Genomic DNA, 18,014 nt, shown 5'->3' with positions numbered 1-18,014 from the left:
GAAGCTGTAAGCACCCGCGGCGGGCCTTCTTACAAATAGTCTAGCGGGCTGTTTGTTTGGCCGCCGCTGCAAAACAGGGTTGCCAGTAAGAATTTTTTAACGCCAAAATTAAAAATTCAGACTTTTATGAACCTCCGGTCAAACTAACACAAAAAAATAAAATTGCCAAAAAAATCGCAAAAAGAGTTCTTTTTTGACGTAAGTTTTTATTTTTTACTTTGGCCATCTGGCAACCCAGCTGCAAAAGCGCTAAACTATAGCTTCTCATTTCAAAATTTACCTATCCTGTCGAGGTGTGATTTTTAAGAAACTCATTTACCGGATGAATTTAGGTAATCACTTAAATTAGGGAAAACAACCATTAGACAAAAAAATCCTAATCAGTTTTCACCCGTTGTAATTTTAAAGTCCTGATTGTTCCATATGATTAAACAGCTGCAGTAAAAGTTTGTTTTGGTTTTTGCTTTAAATTTGTGTTTTGTTAAATTTGCCAATCGCACGGATTGTCTTTGAGAGGGTGTAAATGTCACAAATTTAATTATTGTAGCCCCTTTGTGCAGAACTAATGCATTAGGCCGCGGGAGCTGCCGTTCGGGTCACCTATTTTACCCGAACTGCATTTTTTTAATTTTAAGTTCGAAAAATCTCACGCCCGTAACGCCGGGTTGTCTGCTTGTAATAAACCTTGTTTTTTTATTACATTTTTCTTGCAAAATTTGAAACAACGCATGTTTATCTTTAATAGTCAATGCGTGTTTGCAACTTAACCTACTTTTCTGCGCCGCAACCTTTCAAGAGCGAGGCTCAACCTTTCAAGAGTAGCGTTTGTGGCGTTAGGCCAAATACGTCTATTGGCGGGCTTGTTTTACCACCAGCAACCGCAAGTAAGCGACTTAAAAGGGCCCCAAGTTTGTGGCATTCGCGCGTGCAATTGCCATTTAGCCTTTTGGCTGCCGTTTTGTAGACATAAGCCATCCAAGTGGCAACTAACTTAACTAGTTCTTGCCTAAAACCAACTAAACTATTTATCTATCCGCAGTATAGCCCTAATGGGACAACGACAACGTTATAAACTAGGTTTTGACAACTTTGTGGTAATCAGTTACTGTTAAAATTTCAACATGCTAAATAAAATTTAATAATTCGTCTCATAGTTTGTAAACTAACAAAAATTAACTACAATCCTAACTTACCATGGCCAATCATTCTTACTATACACTAAATGGCATAGGTTTATCAACATTTTTTTTTCATTTATAGCTAATCAATTGTGTGTATTTATGTATTCTATGCCTTAAAAATGCGTAAAGGTAATTTTCCAAAAAAATTATTTTGCATCTCACAATATTGGTTCGTTGCAAAGACAAAAAACATGTTTTTAGTTCGCAATTCGCGAATAAATAAAATTGCTCATTTGATCATAACTCGTTGCAGTAAAGAACAACTCGCTTTGTGACGATAGCTTAATAACCTTCTGAAAAGTCGTAACTAACATAAAACTAAAAATAATCACGGATCCATCGTCACCCGTGAACAGGCCAATAAACTGGGAAATGGCGGTGGTTGGGGAACCATTAATCTACGTCGGTGACATTAACGGCCTCTAATTAAATTTCGGGACCGAGGGTGTATTTTTTATTGTTCCTGTCGCCATTTGCTGCGCAAAGTTTGCGGTTGAACTTTGGCGTAAATCGGTTTTAAAGGTCTTCTGACGCGCCTGATATATGAGGCAAGTTTTTATTAATTTTTATATTTAAGTGTTTGCTTTTTGCTGATAATTGCGCGTTAAATTGCCGGCTTTATACAAACTTTACCGTCGCCCTCTCAAGCACAGTGCTCTTATTGCGCTTCTGTTTAAAAGTGTATAACCTTTTGTCACAAGGTTGTATTTATTTGGCCTGTTTATGTTTCGTTTAAAACAACTTTTTGAAAAAATAAGTGGGGAATATTTTTATTAAGATCTGAGCGAGAAACGTCATCGTCAGACAAAAGCTTCAAAACGCATGCAAGTGTAGATTCTGCTGTAGATTCAATAGTAGAAAAGACTTAGTTTTCCAGCTTTTTTGATAGAGCTAAAGAAAATGATGACTAACAGTACCAAAGGTAACAGCCTTCCTGATTTCGTTAGTTTTACAATGAAATCAACTTCGAAAAATATAACCAGAAGACTTAGGCTTCTTTTTGCCGAAACACCGTGTAGTGCTATTAACGTTAAACGCTCAGTATGTGATATCTTTGTATTGCGACTAGGATCCCTGAGAACGGACAAAAACCCACACGTGAGTCGGGCAAAAAATTGGGCTGCCGAAACGCGCTGATTACCAATGTTGATGTTCAGTTCACAGCAGCAGCTATAGGAGCAAATGCACAGCCGCGAATCGCTCTAAAATTCCGCTCTTGCCGCTGCCGTGTGGTTTCGCACACAACCACAGAACCATACACGCGACATTTTCCGACTCGGGCCTGGCAAGCTCCTACACAAGCAAAGCCCCTTTCCCGAAACACGCTGGGAACGCCGCCGCTGCAAATCCTGTCGCTTCTGGGAAAGCGCCGTTTCCCACAAGAAAGTCGCGAAATCAAAGTGTTCGGTATGTTGTCACGCAGCTGCCGGTGTAACCCGTAAGCGTTTATTTGTGTTTTACCGACTGGAAACGTGTAGGATTTTTTTTGAGAAGGGCAACCGTGTTTTACGTTCACCTTTTCAAAAAAAAGGCTGATTTTTGGCCGCGGGTCTGGAAACCCAACGTACAAGCTGCTTATTTGTGTTTTTCCAAGTGGAACGCTGCTTGGTGCATCTGTCACCCCCTTTTCTTGGTGTTATGAGAATTGTCAGGGGCGAAATAAGCCTTTTACACCCAGACGCTGACAACTTAACTCAGCCGAGTAACTTATCTTTTGTAGTTCTTCTCTAGAGTGTTAGTGTGTTTTGTGCCTTACTCGACACAGTAAGAAGTGTTTTTTCGTTCACTCGACCCAAACAAACACGTACTTCACCAAAAAACGAGTATTTTTCGCGGACTCAAATCAATAAAATCTACTTTGCTTTTCGGGAAGTGTTTTGCACAGTTTTCAATTCTAAAAAGTTCAATCATTTGATAAATAAACATAGCGGTGCGTTTGGAGTCGAATGTTTAAGAACTGCCCAAAATACAATGGAGCAATAAAACCGTTCGGTTAACGAAAGTTTCCGATTCCACGAGAACACCTCCCAAACAAGCAAGATGTGCTATAAGGTTCTTGCACCTGTCAGCAGCCGTCGAAAAAAACTTTACACCAGTCGCCCCTTTTCGCAAAAGCTGGATTTTTGCGCCGCGGTCGACGCGGTCGGAAAAGCACCGGGGTGTGTCGGATCGTCCGCGCGAAGATTCGACCGGATAAACGTCGTGACTCACCGCAATCGATGCTGGCTTGAGGCTCGTCAGCAGTTTACCACTCTCTTTAGCCGCCTGTTTGAACTTGCGCGCGCAATTTACCATTTTGCAACGCTGTGTTTGATATAATTGCTTTTTGAAGGGGTACACGGCGTTTGGTATAAGTACATTACATTGCGCTGTCTGTTTTCTGCGCAATTTCGCAATTCAAGCAGGTTTTCAATTTTTAAATGTATTTGAATTGATTTGCGTATTAAGAAATCTTTAAAACTTTATTTTTTTTATAAATGTCTTTGAATTGGTTTTATTTGCAACTTAAGGTATGTTTTCAAAAAAGTGTCGTAGTATAACAAACTTTTAAACCATTGTGTTGACTATGACATTTAAACTGTTTTATTTTTGAAATATATACACCGTCGACTGGTAAAAAATTAGGTCTTTGCAAATTATGATTTTTTAATCCAAATTTGTTTAATAAAATGTGTAGCAACCCAGTCAGGGACGTTGCAACCGAAAATTCCGTTCTTTTTCGCCCTGGTTTTTTTGTATTACCTTAAAAACACAGCGCTGTGCTGTTTACAGGCCAGGCTGCGTGCGGCGGTGTAGGGTATCGGCCCATGCACCCTCATGTACCCCTGCCCCCATCCCCTACACCCCTAAGTCGCCCCTTCAAACCGACGAAGCGCGGCGTCGGGCGCAATTCGGGCTTAAGTAATGCGACAGAAATAGACATTAGATAGCCAGGGCGTAAAAGGACCGGCGGTACCTGCCTGACCTTTCGACAACGTGCCCAGCTTATTTCCCGGGCAGCTATCAGTTCGACAGGCTGATGAATGTGCCTTTGACGGGACACACCTACGTGTTGCTGGTGCCTATATCGTCTTCTACACGATTTGCCAGGAGCAGCTATATTGTCGTTTGATTGATCGATTAATTGCGACGCAATTGGAATTGTTGTTTTCGCTTCGGTTCAACAGGCGAAAGTTCGATCCAGGCAATACACGTCTTGAACAAGTGCACCGAAATAGGTCACCTTGAACTTAAAATTGCGATATTTCCAGAAATCTACCTAATAATGCAAAAGGCTTGAATCAATCATAATGCGTTATCAATAAAACGCAAGTTTTGAAAGCAGTATTCACGCTTATAGCCAAAAGTTAACTCAGACCTAGGTTTTTGCACGAAACAAATGACAAAAACACTAAATATTGTTCGAATTGGGCCTTAAATGTTGACTTTTCTTGTTTTGCTTTGGAAGCTGCATTCATGTCCATGCATCAGATTTCCAGAACATTCATTCACGTGCAAAAAACGCTTGACCTCGCCAAAAAAACAAGCCAAACGCCAGTTTGACAACCTTCTGATCTCAAAACCAAGATGCCCGTCCACTATTGAAAACGGTTTCCCACTGTCAAAAAGGGCATCCAGCCTCGGCCGGACATTTATTTGCATTCCTATAATTCGCTTATAAACGGTGAAGTGGCGAGGTGACGACGGGCCCGTATTTGCCTAGTAGTGTGCTATGTGCCGGGGTGCGTGTGCTTTCTTATACGCCGAGATTGTACTCCCGAGGTGTATAATAGGTGTTGAGTGAAGCGCCACCGCCCGAGTTGGATTTCCGCTTGTAAAGTATAAAGTCGTCCATTCGGCGTGACACGTAAGCGAATCTGTTCGTGACTTACGTAGCGCCGCTGTCCGTGGAAAGAATGCGTTTGGAATGATTGACGTATTGTGGCGCACACCTGTTGACATGTTTGGCTGAATATAGATTGTTGATTGAAAGCCGCAAGCTAATTTGAGAATATCTCCTGGCAAGACTCGAATGCTGTTTTCTTTCAGCTTTGCAAATGCGTGTATCGGCCAATTATTCTGTTGCTACTGAGGTTTGATACTTATTATTATCATTTACCTTTAACAATACTAGTAGCTACCGTACTACCACTACGAACAAAATTGACGAGAAAAACTGCTTTCTGTTACGCAGCCTTACTTACTGTTTAAAGGGTGGCATGTTTCAGATGAATAGGCCTAAATCTCTCAGAAAATTCCTGATAAAATCCCGACCACATTTGGTAAATGAAATGTCCTTGTATTTCTTATCGTTAAAAAAATTATAAAAAACACGACTTTTAACCCAAAACCGAAACCTCCGCCCATTTTGGCACCGAGCTGAATAAATGCCAAAAAATACACCCGGTTCGGGCTAAAACAGACCAAGCCTTTCCTTAACGTATATATCTTATTTTAATTAACAAATAAATACAACGCTTAACCCAAAAGCGAAACCTCCGCCCATCTTCTCGGCACCAAACTGATATCATAAAAAGAACAAAAAAAAATCCACCCTTAAAACAGATCGCCTGTTGACCAGTGGCGCGGGCATTTTTACCTCTTCATGGCCGACACGATGCTCTGCTTGACGAACTTTTGGTAGCGCTGCTTTCCCTTGCGCCGGTGTGCGTAATGCGACGTGCGGCTCACAGTACTGTGTGGAAAAGTGTAGCGAGGCTCGGGCCTAATCGTCTGCCTGTTCACAGTGAACGAGCGAGCCAGCAAATCGCTCGGTGCTGAGAAGCCGTAATGCTGGTAGTAGCGTCTCTGGTTGCCGCTGGTAACCGTGTAGCGCGGCCGGCGCCGCAAGTGGGCGCCACTTGCCGGACTTGTGACGTCACTGCTTCCTGGGACCGCTTCCGGCTCCGCGGCGCTAGCAGCGGCGAAAATTACCATCAGGAGATGCAGAGCTTTCGTTCGCATGTTTTCACGCGCGTTGTTTTTTCACCTTGGTCTTTTGATGTTTTTTGATGCTTCTATGTCAGGCACCAGATACAGCGACTCTTTGTTTTTTTTTTATCCTTTTTAGCTCCGCTTTTAAGTTAAAGCTCCATCGTCGACGATTAGATCATATATCCTTTTTAGCAGGTTTTAAATACAAGTCCAGGCAGTTTGATTACGCTTTGCTTTATGCCAATATCTAACCTGTAGAAATGAACCTGAAAAAAGAGCGTGATAGGAAAAATATGGACAAGTTTTTCTTCATGTTTTCGTGAACAATTACGAAAAAAGAATACTCTAAAATTGTCACTGCAAACGCCTCAAGGTTACCAAGTTTTTTTTTTAACTGCAGTTTTCCCGATACAAACGCAAAACGGCCCCAACACGGCCCCAACAGCCAGTTCAGTTGGTTAATTTAAAAACAGTCGGCCTCATATTCATTGCTACAATACTAAAAAACGGCACGAAAAAGTCTGATAAAAAGGACTTACTACACAAGCTCTGTTGTGAAAGAACGCCCGACTATACGACATTAAGAGAAGCGACTTGGCGTATTTTCCAGTCGCAATGCAAATTGGCTCGCACTAAACACACGCGTTTTCCGGCGCTTTGTCGGCCCAGGAATTCACGAGGCAGTTTGGCGGCGATTTGATGCCGAATTGCCGCCTAAAATCATCGCACCTGTCCGCTTGACTGGCAGCATAGGAAACCGGAATTTCCTGCGACCTACACTTTATTGTCCCTTCGCTGCCAGTGCCAGGACGTTTCCTTGCGCCGCCAAAGCGCCTTACCTTGGAATAAACATAACGCCTTGTGACATTTTCGTGCTCGCTTCCGATATGCTACATATAGCTTTTCCATAGGTGAGCCCAATTTCCAGCGTCTCTTTTCCGTTTGTAAAAACGCATTTGAAGAAGTATTTGTTGGAGTCAACTGTTGTAGTGGATAGTATGGGGAGGTGGCCGTGGCCTCGTAATTTCCCTCTATTTCGACGTCCGATATTTTAGGAACAAACTGAATTCTAATATTCCCCTTGATTTAAACTAACAAAGTCAGTCACTGACAGGTAAATTACGTACTAGCCACGATATTGAGCCATTACTTGCACTAATCGCAAATAATTAAGTAACGTTCAACACTCAAAACTCAACTCATCATTTTCTAACCAATGTGTGGAAATCACTGTTTTGGTTTTTGCGTTGTATTGAATGCCTGCCCCTTAAACTAAAATACCGTCATCTATTTATCTAACTTTACCATACGACTCGGAACTATTTAAAACACGGGACTTCATCGCATAGGGTCACTAAAACAACCAAATTCTGTCGTCACTTGAAAAACAAACTAGCTTTAACCTACTGTTCCATACGTTTCACGAAAACAAACTGTCAAGACAAAGCGCATATTGGCCGTTATGTTTGATTCCACTTGCACCCCAAGTTCGGTTAATGCGATTGCTCGTTCACCACTAAACCACTTAAACACACAGCAATCTTTGAACCGTGTACTTCTACATGCGGCCTAGTTCTCAGATTCGCCACTTATTCCTGTGCACACCCAGTATCACCACATCTGGGCATGAAAGGCAACCTTTACCTGTCCCTGAACAAATAGCGCAGGGGGTAATTACGTTTCGAATTATCCCCGCACACAATGGACCCTCTATCTACTCCAGCATACGGCTTTTGAATCTCCCTGCATCGAGTTTTCTGCACTACGTAACACTGACCCTGGCCCTGACTATATATCCACTTTCAATGCGAGACGCTCTTTGTTGCGGGCATAATGCTAATCGCGATAGAACTACCCACCTATTTGCCTTCGCCATCGTGAGTTATTTTAAGGCGGCCTTTTTCGCCTCTGTGGACGCCGCACCCCGCAGTACACAAACCTGGTCATTACGCCAACTCACTGATGCTATATCTGTATGTGCTGTGCTGTTCTGTGCTTTTAGGCTTTTTATACCGCGTTGGCCCGACTTCATATGTTTGTAATCCTTATAAACGACGGGTTTTGTGCACGCCAGTTCTCTAAAACCACGACAAAACTAACCTCCCTTCCTTCGAACCGGTCAAGTTGTACGCCCCATAATGCATTAAAAACCGCCGTGCCAGGCAGACATTGACAACTGAACGTTTTTTCAGCTTTTTCAAATTAGCTTAGAATTAGATTTACCGAACTTGCAAAACTAGTATTTATACCTTTAATCATTTCACAACCAATTCAGATGATTGGCATATTTTCCATAAAAATATAACTGGCAAACATTTATACGCCAAGATCGACACTTTTCAGGCTGTTCACTTCACCTTTATGTCTAAAAACTTGTTCCGACTGAGGAATTAAGTAACTCCAATGGACAAAGTAAAATACCATTTTCATTAAATCGGAAATTCCATTCGAACTAAAATTAGAACAAATAAGCAATCCACAAATCAAATACAATTCGCAGCAAATCGCTATAATTCGTATAAACAAGATTTATCTAACTGTCAATGTCTGGCGCGCAGGTCTGTGCCGCCCCTGTTTACTCTGTCATAGATCTGCTTTCCCTCCAATCAAAAAGGCGTCGGGCGTCGAAACTCGGGGGGGGGGGGGGTATTTAACCGCTTATCGATACACCGGCGCTGCCATTTCGCCTGGGTAAATCACACTCACCCAAAGTACAGGCGCAGCAGCGCTCAGCCGTGCTATATTGTCTTACGGTCGCCTGCAGTCCACAGCCCCGGCCTTAATGCGAAGGCAAATATTATCCGAGTTGCTTGCGCTCTGTGGCTGGGACGTCGCGGCCGCTTTGTTCCTTTGCTCGGTTTGTGTTTGCGGCTTTGTAAAGTTCCGCCGCTGACGAAAACTATCGAAGCGAACTTCGCTTTCGAATGGCTGGCGTCGGCCGCTGTCATTACTGGCCTGATGTGAGGTTAATGGCTTGTGGGGTAATGATCTACGATTGGCCAGTTGGGCTCTAGGCCTTACTGGTAAAGTTGACTATAGCCTTAGTACAAAAAGGTCTGTGGATTTTTTCATATGGTTACTTGTTTGCAATGTTTTGTTCTTTCTAAATTTCGTTGACTTACATGAGAAAGGCAGCAAAACACGAAAATATAGTACAACCTGAAGCGTACATACTCAATGTCCAATGTCTTTAATCCTGATCAGGCTGACTGGTTTCGGCAAGCCTTTTCAAAGGCATCTTGTATACGATCTCGCTTTTACATATTTTACAGATTGTGTTTGTTTTCCAACATGGCCCGTTAGTGAGTTTATTTGCAGCACTAAGAAAATCAAGTCGTCTCAAGTTTGCTCCAACATTCCCTAGAGATATATCCGTCGGTTAACTTTGCATCTCCCAATCGTCTTCAGTTGTAAACTCACGACTCGTGCGATTCAGTTGCGCTAAAACTTCCGTTTGTCATATTTCTTCGATCAAACAGCCGTAAAGCGACTCAACTGCGAGGCTACAGGAATTTATAGCGCGTTTCCGTCGGCAGTTCGCCGTTGTGAGACCCAGGCTCAAGACTGAACTTTGCTTACTGCGCCCGCCACCCCTGCTATGCACACAAGGCTGTTAGTGAAGGCGGGTCGTTTAACAGTTGCTCTCCTGGACTGGGGCTTCGCGTTGCTGTTCCAGCACTTGGCGGAATTTTAAACGTGGAAACAAAAGCTTGAGCTTTTCCTATACTACAAGTTTACAACGGCGATTGTGCGTTAACTGTGTAAATAGTAGGACTGTCATTGAAACTTACTCTATACACGTTTTTGCTAGCCAATCATAGTTGTTTATATCTCACTAAAGCCTAAGAGTAACCTGGGTTTGTCTTATAGCAAGACAAGGAATGATCTCCCAATCTTTCATATTACTGAATGTTTAGATACAAACCTCGTGAAACGACTTCAATGCATTAAAACCGGCGTTGAGACACACTTTGCTTCACTTACTTACTCCTATACAAAATAAGCCCGGAAAACTCCACCATTTTCAGTCAATGTGTAAAGGTGGTTTTACATCAAGTACTAACGAGCACTTTAACGTGCAACTTACTTTCAGGTCGAGCCACGACCGCGAGCCTCGATCCAATAATAAAACGTCCCTCGAGCGTTGCTGGCCCCATTCTCCCACAAAGCCAGCACATATGTCAGCAGCGCTCAAACTTCGCGGCCGTGTACCTTTTTTTTGCGGCCCGTGTACCTTTTTTTTCAACCGCGATTTTAGCCTATTCTTTATCTGGTTTGCAAGGCCACTTCAAAAACCTGTCCTCTGCCCACCTAAAAAAAGTGTATTGTCGTTTCTAGCAAAATTGTTTCAATTGAAACGTACAAAGGTAATGTTTTCCAGGTTATAAAGCGACGAATTGTTTCAGTTTTATAGGAAGCCTCATTTTGGTCTTTAGTTAAAAAAGTGGGTTGGATTTATTTTCTAAAAAATAATCTTCTAAAGCCGATAACTTTACGTTTGGTTTTCTTGTAATACGCAAACTCGTTGTCGTTGTCAATAATTAATAATGGTAATTGCGTTTCTTGTTTTTTTTGAGAATCAGGGAGATAGTCTTACTGAGGCAGAACATTAGCGCTAAGATTCAATATACCAAAACTCACGCTAATTTGTTATTTGCGATAAAAATAAGGTCGTAAAATTGGTGTCCCCGAGTATCGTAAAAGGTTCCAAACCATGATTGAAATGCCCACGTTAGTTTAATATCGGATCAACGCTAATACCATCCTAGTGTCCAAAATAGCAGCGATACCATTACGTGGTATAGGGTAGCTTCCATATAATCGGACATCTCTATTTTTAAGTAGTGATATCGTAGGGAAAGGTGTATATATCGAACCGACCACTTGAACTGGCTTTTTAAGGGGACCTGGCCTCCTGTCAGTCTGTCAGCGCCGCTTTTTCGCAAGCCTCCCTATCGGCCCTTAACATCGTTGTTTCTTCACGCGCCGGAGAAGAGACGACATATTCCCGCCACTTACTGGAAGATATGCGCGATTGCTGCAAGCCGCCAAACAAATTTCGCCGATAACTGGCTTTATTTACAGCGTGCCCTCCTGACAAATTTAAGACTTAATCAGGAGTTTATGAACACTTTAAACTGTAGAGCATAATGGTTGGAGGTTGTAGTTCGACGTAGTAAGATATATCAAAGCCCATGCAGAAATATAGGTATCATTTTAAACGTTTCGAATATCTCTTTGTTAATTTTCAACATAGTTTCAACGTACAAAATGATACCTACTTCTGTATGGGCTTTGATATTCTTATTACGACTTCAAACTGTGGTTTAGCAGATGTCTGGGCGAATTGCAAACTCTATATTACTCTTTTGGACATTTCACGCACCTTTTTGTTTTTCATTCTTTCCCAATGCCTAATAAATTTTTGAGCCGTCCTTATTTTTAAAGTATGAACTGTAGAGACCCATGTGCAGTTCGTCTCGTTAACTAAGACTGGAAAGCAATGTTTGTTGAAGTTCAAATATAATTTTACGAATAATAATTTCCCAGCGTTTATGCAAAAGGAAATTTGCAAAAAAATCTCGTTTTAAAGGTTGAAGTCAGTGTATGAAAGTACCAGCACTGTGATAAATATAAAAACAAATAGAGCCTCGAAACCTTTGATCTCATCTTAAGCCATTTTTTTGCTGTTTTCCTACGGATGGAACCTGAATAGCCGTCGTTAAATCCATAAAAACGATCAGCAATAATCCTCGACACGAAAGCTAAAATGTTCCAAATTCGCAAAACGAAAGTCATCCCCCCACAAATGTTAGGCATTACTCACTTCGAGCCCCAAACAAACTAAACCTTTGCACAGCAGCAGCTCAAAACTATCATTTCAAACACAAAATAACAACAATCAACAGCTAAAACCTTAAGTTGGATAGCTGTTAGTATTGAAACTTAAAGAAGAACCACACAGCAGCAAATGCAGAGACCACTACTCAGAACATATCAGCACACAACAACTGCTGCACTCGCTGGCCTGCTTCCGTCGTGCTACGACCGGTGGTTCGCTCCGTAAAGCGTTGTTTAACGTCTATAAATCGGCCTTACGAAGGTCAACGCACATTAAACGTCAGGCGGCAGTGAAGGCGCTGCTCATACGGCCTCAAGCCTCGAACTGCGTTTCAGTTTGAGACGCGAGCGCCTTCTTCTCTTTTACGGCCTTCTTTCTTTTTCACTATTTTTCTTTCTCTCTCTTTTTCCTTGACCGCAACAGCTCAGAAATGGCGCATAACTTTTAAAAACACCTGAAAACGATTAGTAGTTTAGCGTCTTAAAACACCGAAATAACCCTTTAATAATTCTACAATAGGGTTGCTTAAGTTTGAAATCGCCTTCGCGTAAATTTCAGTGCTTTTTGTTGTTCTTAAAACTGACGACGACATTTTATTTGGCAAATAAACAGTATAGCCGGGATAAGCCCGTATATATGGGGCCCCCGAATTAACCTAAAAGCATTTTATTTCGAAAAAAGACAGTCATACTAACACAAACACGTAGCTTTCTGTCTAACGTGAGTAGGGTACTGCAACACATCGCATTAAACAAAAAAAGGCAAAGCATGTGAATGTCTTCATTACAGATATCAAGACATTTGGGCCAAAATGTATCCGCCTGGTGTTTTACTTAGTTCATTAGGCACTCAGTTGTAAACTGTTGCGGCGTTTTAACAATTTGTTGCCATTTTAAGTGCTGCGCTTTGCAGGTAAATTTCCTGAAGATCGAAATACTGTTTCTTTGAAGTTCCATGTCTGTAATTCCAAGTTTTCTCATTAAAAAATCCGCTTTTATTGGAATCTGTTTGTTTCCCAAAGCGTGTGTCGCGTTTATTTTTCTGATGTGATCTGCACAACCTACAAGTTCTACAACACCCGTGAATTTCGTGCCCACGCTTTGTCAGTTGTCACATCCTCAAGTCACACGAATTTCGAGCCACAAAAGGGTTAAAGCCGGGCGACGGTCTTCGGTACAAGGACAAACAGAAATGGCGAGAGCGCACACACAGGGACGCTATTGTTTTCGCCGTTTGTCTTCGTGTAACGTATGGTGACTTGTTGTTCATCTGGCCTTCGGGCTTTCACCAGTATAACTCTCGCTATACGCTCTACTGGCGAGAATTATGGTCACCGAGAGACGCAGTTATTTTTTTTAAGTCCACCTGACAATGCAACCGGCACCTTTTTCATAGAGTTGCGAAAATTGGAAAGTAAACGAAAATTTGGGCAAATAATATTGACAATACCTATGCAACATGCGACCTTTTTCATAGATTTGCCAAAATTAAAAAGCTAAATTTTGGGCAGATGCTATTGAACGGCCACGCGAAACAATCAGGGGGAAAATGCGTTTTTTGCTGAAAAAACGAACCAATAGTACCTCGTAAATAGACCACGTTGACATGGACACAATTATCGCCGACACCGTAAACTTGTCTCCCCTCAACGAGAGGCCAACTTAACAAATAAGTTTTGAAAAAGGGTTTGATTGGCAAACCTGGTTGACAAATCACATTTATTCAATACATAATCACCAATAAGTTAATGCGTCCCGGACTAACAAAATAATTTGAACAGATAAGGGAATCAATCGTATAAATATTGTAACAATGGGGAATTTAAATTTATTAATAATATTCCTGACATCACGTTAACCCAAATCCCAACTTAAAAATGAAGCAATATTTTATGAACTATGAACGCTGGGCGAAAAATCAGAACACAATTGCAGAACATTCGTGACATAGGCGATTCGGGCAAATATCCATTTCCTTTAATTAATTGGTTAAATACTTTTGGCCGTAAACTTTGTTACGGTGAGTCTGTTCTGCCCTGCTAAACAGTATACGCTTTCCAAACTGTATGGACGGTAAATTCGGAATGTCAAAAATTGAAAAAAGGTCAATTTGCAATTCTGTTCGTTGCGTTGTGACCGTCAATTACAAATGTATGAAGGGCGGAGGGAGTTTAATATTTTTGTCGCATGCCAGCAGTTTTTTGCATAACGATGGGCTGATTTTGCGCTTTCAGCAGCGTTTTCCCGCTTGACAAATTGCTCCAGTTTTCCATCAATAACGTTCAACGCTTAATCACGACGAATTGGAAACCTTTCATCGGGCGTTGGTTTCATTCTGGTTAGGGTTTTTGCACTGGAAGCAAATTGTTATTCTGTCAAGTCAGCGTTCGACTGAGCAATAAGGCAATTAGGCAATTTCAAATGAATGATGTTCTTCGATAATTGGGCACATTTGTTGCTGTAAAAAGGCAGTTTATATTGTCAGCAATTAACTTTTAAAATGTAGCTATCGTAGGGTATTTTTTATCTCAAACTAATGGGAAAATTTAAAAGAAAAAAATTCTATAAAATTTTGTCTTTTTGCAAACGACCGTTTTTTTTAAAGTAATGAACCTTAAAAATGTAAAACTAGAACGAAATCTGTGATAGAGAATGCTTGAATCGAGTCGGACGTGGAACAAATTTCAATCCTAAATAGAATCGAGTTTTACTGTGGCTTACTGTAAGACTTTCACAACAAGTGCATTTTCTCGAAATTGGGAAAAGCTAAACTACTTTTTAGAAGCCTCCGCTATTTGTTACCTTTTTAACTAATATACTAACTAACTATGCTCAACACTCTGCAGCTAACGTTTGCAGAAAAATTCAATTGCAAAGCAATGTAGAACTAACTGTCTTAGTCACAATTTGTCCCGACTTTGGTCCTAGAGTTTACTGAAAACCGTATTTCAGCTAAAAAAGCTGGGATTTTAAACCGTCTTTGCGTGTGCTTTATCCCATGCAGTTTGGTTGCTACTATAGGTCGTCGTTGTGATAATACCAACGCCATCACTTTGCCTTTTTCGCGCTGCCTTGTCGACTGGTCTCGGTGATGACGCAAGGCCATAACAATGTCGATGCCATGTTGCCGGCGTTGCTGACATAATAGGCTCAACCGCCTTCCCCTACCGCAGGAATCGAAATTCAACCATTTGCAGCATCGGCGGTAATTTCGAGCCATGCGATGCCTTCTTTAGATGGCCTAACAGACCTGGGCGAACTTGGCGTGCCGAGATTGTTTTTGGGCAATATCTCCGAAAGTTGTGCCGCTAATAAGCTGAAATTTTCACACAAACCCTGTGTTGACTTTAGCAATCCAGCAATTACGCCAAAAATATTACAGTGCGGATTAAAAACTGCGCATTCGAGCAACATGAAGTATTTTGATCCTGCGAGTGTCGACACCTGCCGTAGCCCTACCGACAAACTTTCGGGCCTTATAAAAAATTTTGAGAATATATTGGCACATTTCGAAAAATTTACCCAAGTGGGTTGTTTGTTTTCCCTATTTTTGAAATCTGTTAGCGATGTGGACTGCTGCTCTTAGATGGCCTAGCGCTAGACGCTAAGTTTTTTTGGTAATTTATTTATTTTTTTGAACGCAAGCAAATACAAACAAAACGGATTTGTCTGTATCAAGTGATACACAGCGACCGTAACACGATATTTGTTTGAACATGCTCATAAAGTCTAGTATTTTCGCGGTTCGGCAATGCGGAAACGACCACCTATTCGAACTTCATAAGCGTTGTTAAAAACAACGTTAAACAAGATTGTGGTTTACCTAACTACAAAACTCCGGACACGTGTACTTTCGATAAGCCCGTCTAGGTCTAGGTATATAGTTAAAATGTCGCGTTAGAGTTTGCAGGTGATCAAGTAGTTTTCACTAGACCAGTAATTCTTATCCTTTCAGAGCTTACGGAACCCCTCAAAAATAATAAATAGATTTTCAGCACCCCGACTAGAATTTTCGTTGATTGTTTTACTGAAATGTCATTATAAATGGAACTGGAACAACACAATCAACTTAAAACATGTAGGAAAATGTCATTTGATATAATGTTCTCTAATCGTACACTAGTTGTATCAAGAAGCTTACCAATTGAGCAAATTTTAGATTCTTAAATCTTCTCAAATACCCTCGACACCCTACCTAGAGCATTAGAAATTGCACACCAGGGCGCCGCGGCACCCCGGCTGAGAACCACTGCACTAGACACTTGACTTGGCCTGCTAAAAAGTAAATCCTTACCATTACTTTGAGGTTCGTACTTATTTTTGGACGGTGTGAATCTTACCACAGATATTGAACAGTTCGATTGGATTGGCAATGTCATGCGTCTTGACTTAGCAAATCAGCAAACAAACTCCTCATAAGGCCACACACCCGAGTTCGTGTGCTTCACGGTTTAGAATGCCCAGGAGACCGAGTTGTTCGTTTGCTAGTTAAAAGCGTGTTTCTCATCAACGTTTTTTACCCTATTGATTTCCGACACTTTAGCACCTCTGGTGGTAGTTGTTTTAACGAGGTTCGTTTCACCGGTTTATATGCCATACGCTGGCACGCCGCAGCTTTGTGTAAAGTATCATTATTTGTTAGATTTTTTCGGTTATCCCAAATGCTTCGAATGCTACATGTTTTCGAAATCAATTATTCTTTATTTGGAAAATTCTGCTTTTAAAAGTGTCTGATAATTTTTCGATTTCGTTTTACCAGCAGCAAAGTATAGAGCATATTTTGAATCCTCAATTTACAAGCGAAAACAATTATATGTTAGGCTAACAAAAATATGATTAAATGGCTTGTTTTTTTGCTAATTTCCTTTCTAAAGCGGCTATTGAAAACGCACCCTATGGTTTACCATTACTTCGGAGCAAAATATCAAAATTCCAACAACATACAGCAGGGTAAAACCTGCGGTTAGTCCGCAGTGGATGTTTATAAAACAAACTATTCACCAGTAATTTTGACTGTCGTAATTTGCTTTATTTCTACCAGTAATTTTGACTGTCGTAATTTTGCTTTATTTTCTATTTGCTTTGTTATTGCCAAGTATTTAGGCGATGAAAACTAAACCGCGAAAAAGACAACACTCAGTCGCTTGTTGAAGGTTAAACAAAAAATAACTCACTGACTGTGGTTTATTTGATTTGCCCTTTAAGCAACTCGTCCCAACCGCATGATGCGCCCACATAGACCACACAACAGAATGTGCCCGTTGTTTGGGCTCTACAGTGCAGGTGTGAGCAGATGTAACTCGACGCCATTGTGCGGCGCTTAATGCGCGTTAGACGGCGCCGTTTGCGGTTGGTCGCTTTTCCGACGCTTCTTAATGCATTGCAAGTGGCCCCACGTGTGGTTTTTCCCTGTTGCTCTAACCTGTCGACAGTGTCAGAGGTTTGGGTCTCAGTAATGGAAACAAATGCGTTTCTTTTTGACGAGGATTACTTCCATGTTCGTCACACTTTCAACGTGACTGGCCCGAGGAAATCTTCAGGTTGGGCTCTTTGACTTCAAATACGCGCAAAGGTTGTCTGAAATCAATTTTATAGAAGTTTTTCTTTTGGTTGAACGGTATCTGTTCGACTGTGCAGTTCTTGAAATTTTGATTTTATGTGTTTAGGGGGAGTTTCTATCATCGACAATTTTCGATTGGCATGTAAAACAAAGCTTTATTTCTACCCGTCGCCTTAAAATTGTAAGTTATAAACACCGGAGCCTTTTAAACCCTTTTTAGCGTTGAATTTGAACCCTCTCCCCTATCAAAAAATGTGTGAAAAACGAAAAAATAAAATCTTGGTCGTTCAATTTAGCCCCTCCCGCCCGAAAAAAAGAAATGTGTGAAAAAACAAGAAAAAAAGTTTGGGCGTTGAATCAAGTCCCAGCAAGCCGTCTCCGTTAAAAAGAAAGCTTCAAAATGTGCATAGCTAAATAGATAAAAAAAAAACGAAATGGCTGGAATGCGACACAATATTTCGAATTCATCCTCCCGCGAATATTCAAGTTATAGTCGTGAGCGGGCGGCGCAATCATGA

The 18,014-nt window shown here is 41.2% G+C and overlaps 2 protein-coding genes across 4 annotated transcripts in view; one reads left to right on the top strand and one right to left on the bottom strand.

The window, feature by feature from the left end:
* LOC146146914 (uncharacterized) overlaps positions 1–6,355 on the bottom strand; it is a 35,984-nt gene extending 29,629 nt beyond the window's left edge. For all 3 annotated transcript variants that reach the window (XM_083388578.1, XM_083388579.1, XM_083388580.1), the window contains exon 1: positions 5,761–6,355. In XM_083388578.1, coding sequence (XP_083244704.1) covers positions 5,761–6,125 — 365 coding nt within the window. In that variant the 5' untranslated portion in view covers positions 6,126–6,355. The remainder of the gene's footprint in view (positions 1–5,760) is intronic.
* LOC146146913 (regulator of nonsense transcripts 2-like) overlaps positions 1–18,014 on the top strand; it is a 90,803-nt gene that overhangs the window by 39,878 nt on the left and 32,911 nt on the right. The window lies entirely within an intron of this gene.

This window comes from Ascidiella aspersa, chromosome 4, assembly GCF_963924565.1.
Source record: "Ascidiella aspersa chromosome 4, kaAscAspe10.2, whole genome shotgun sequence".
In the NCBI taxonomy this organism is placed as follows: Eukaryota; Metazoa; Chordata; class Ascidiacea; order Phlebobranchia; family Ascidiidae; genus Ascidiella; species Ascidiella aspersa.
This window is presented reverse-complemented; position numbering and strand designations above follow the sequence as displayed.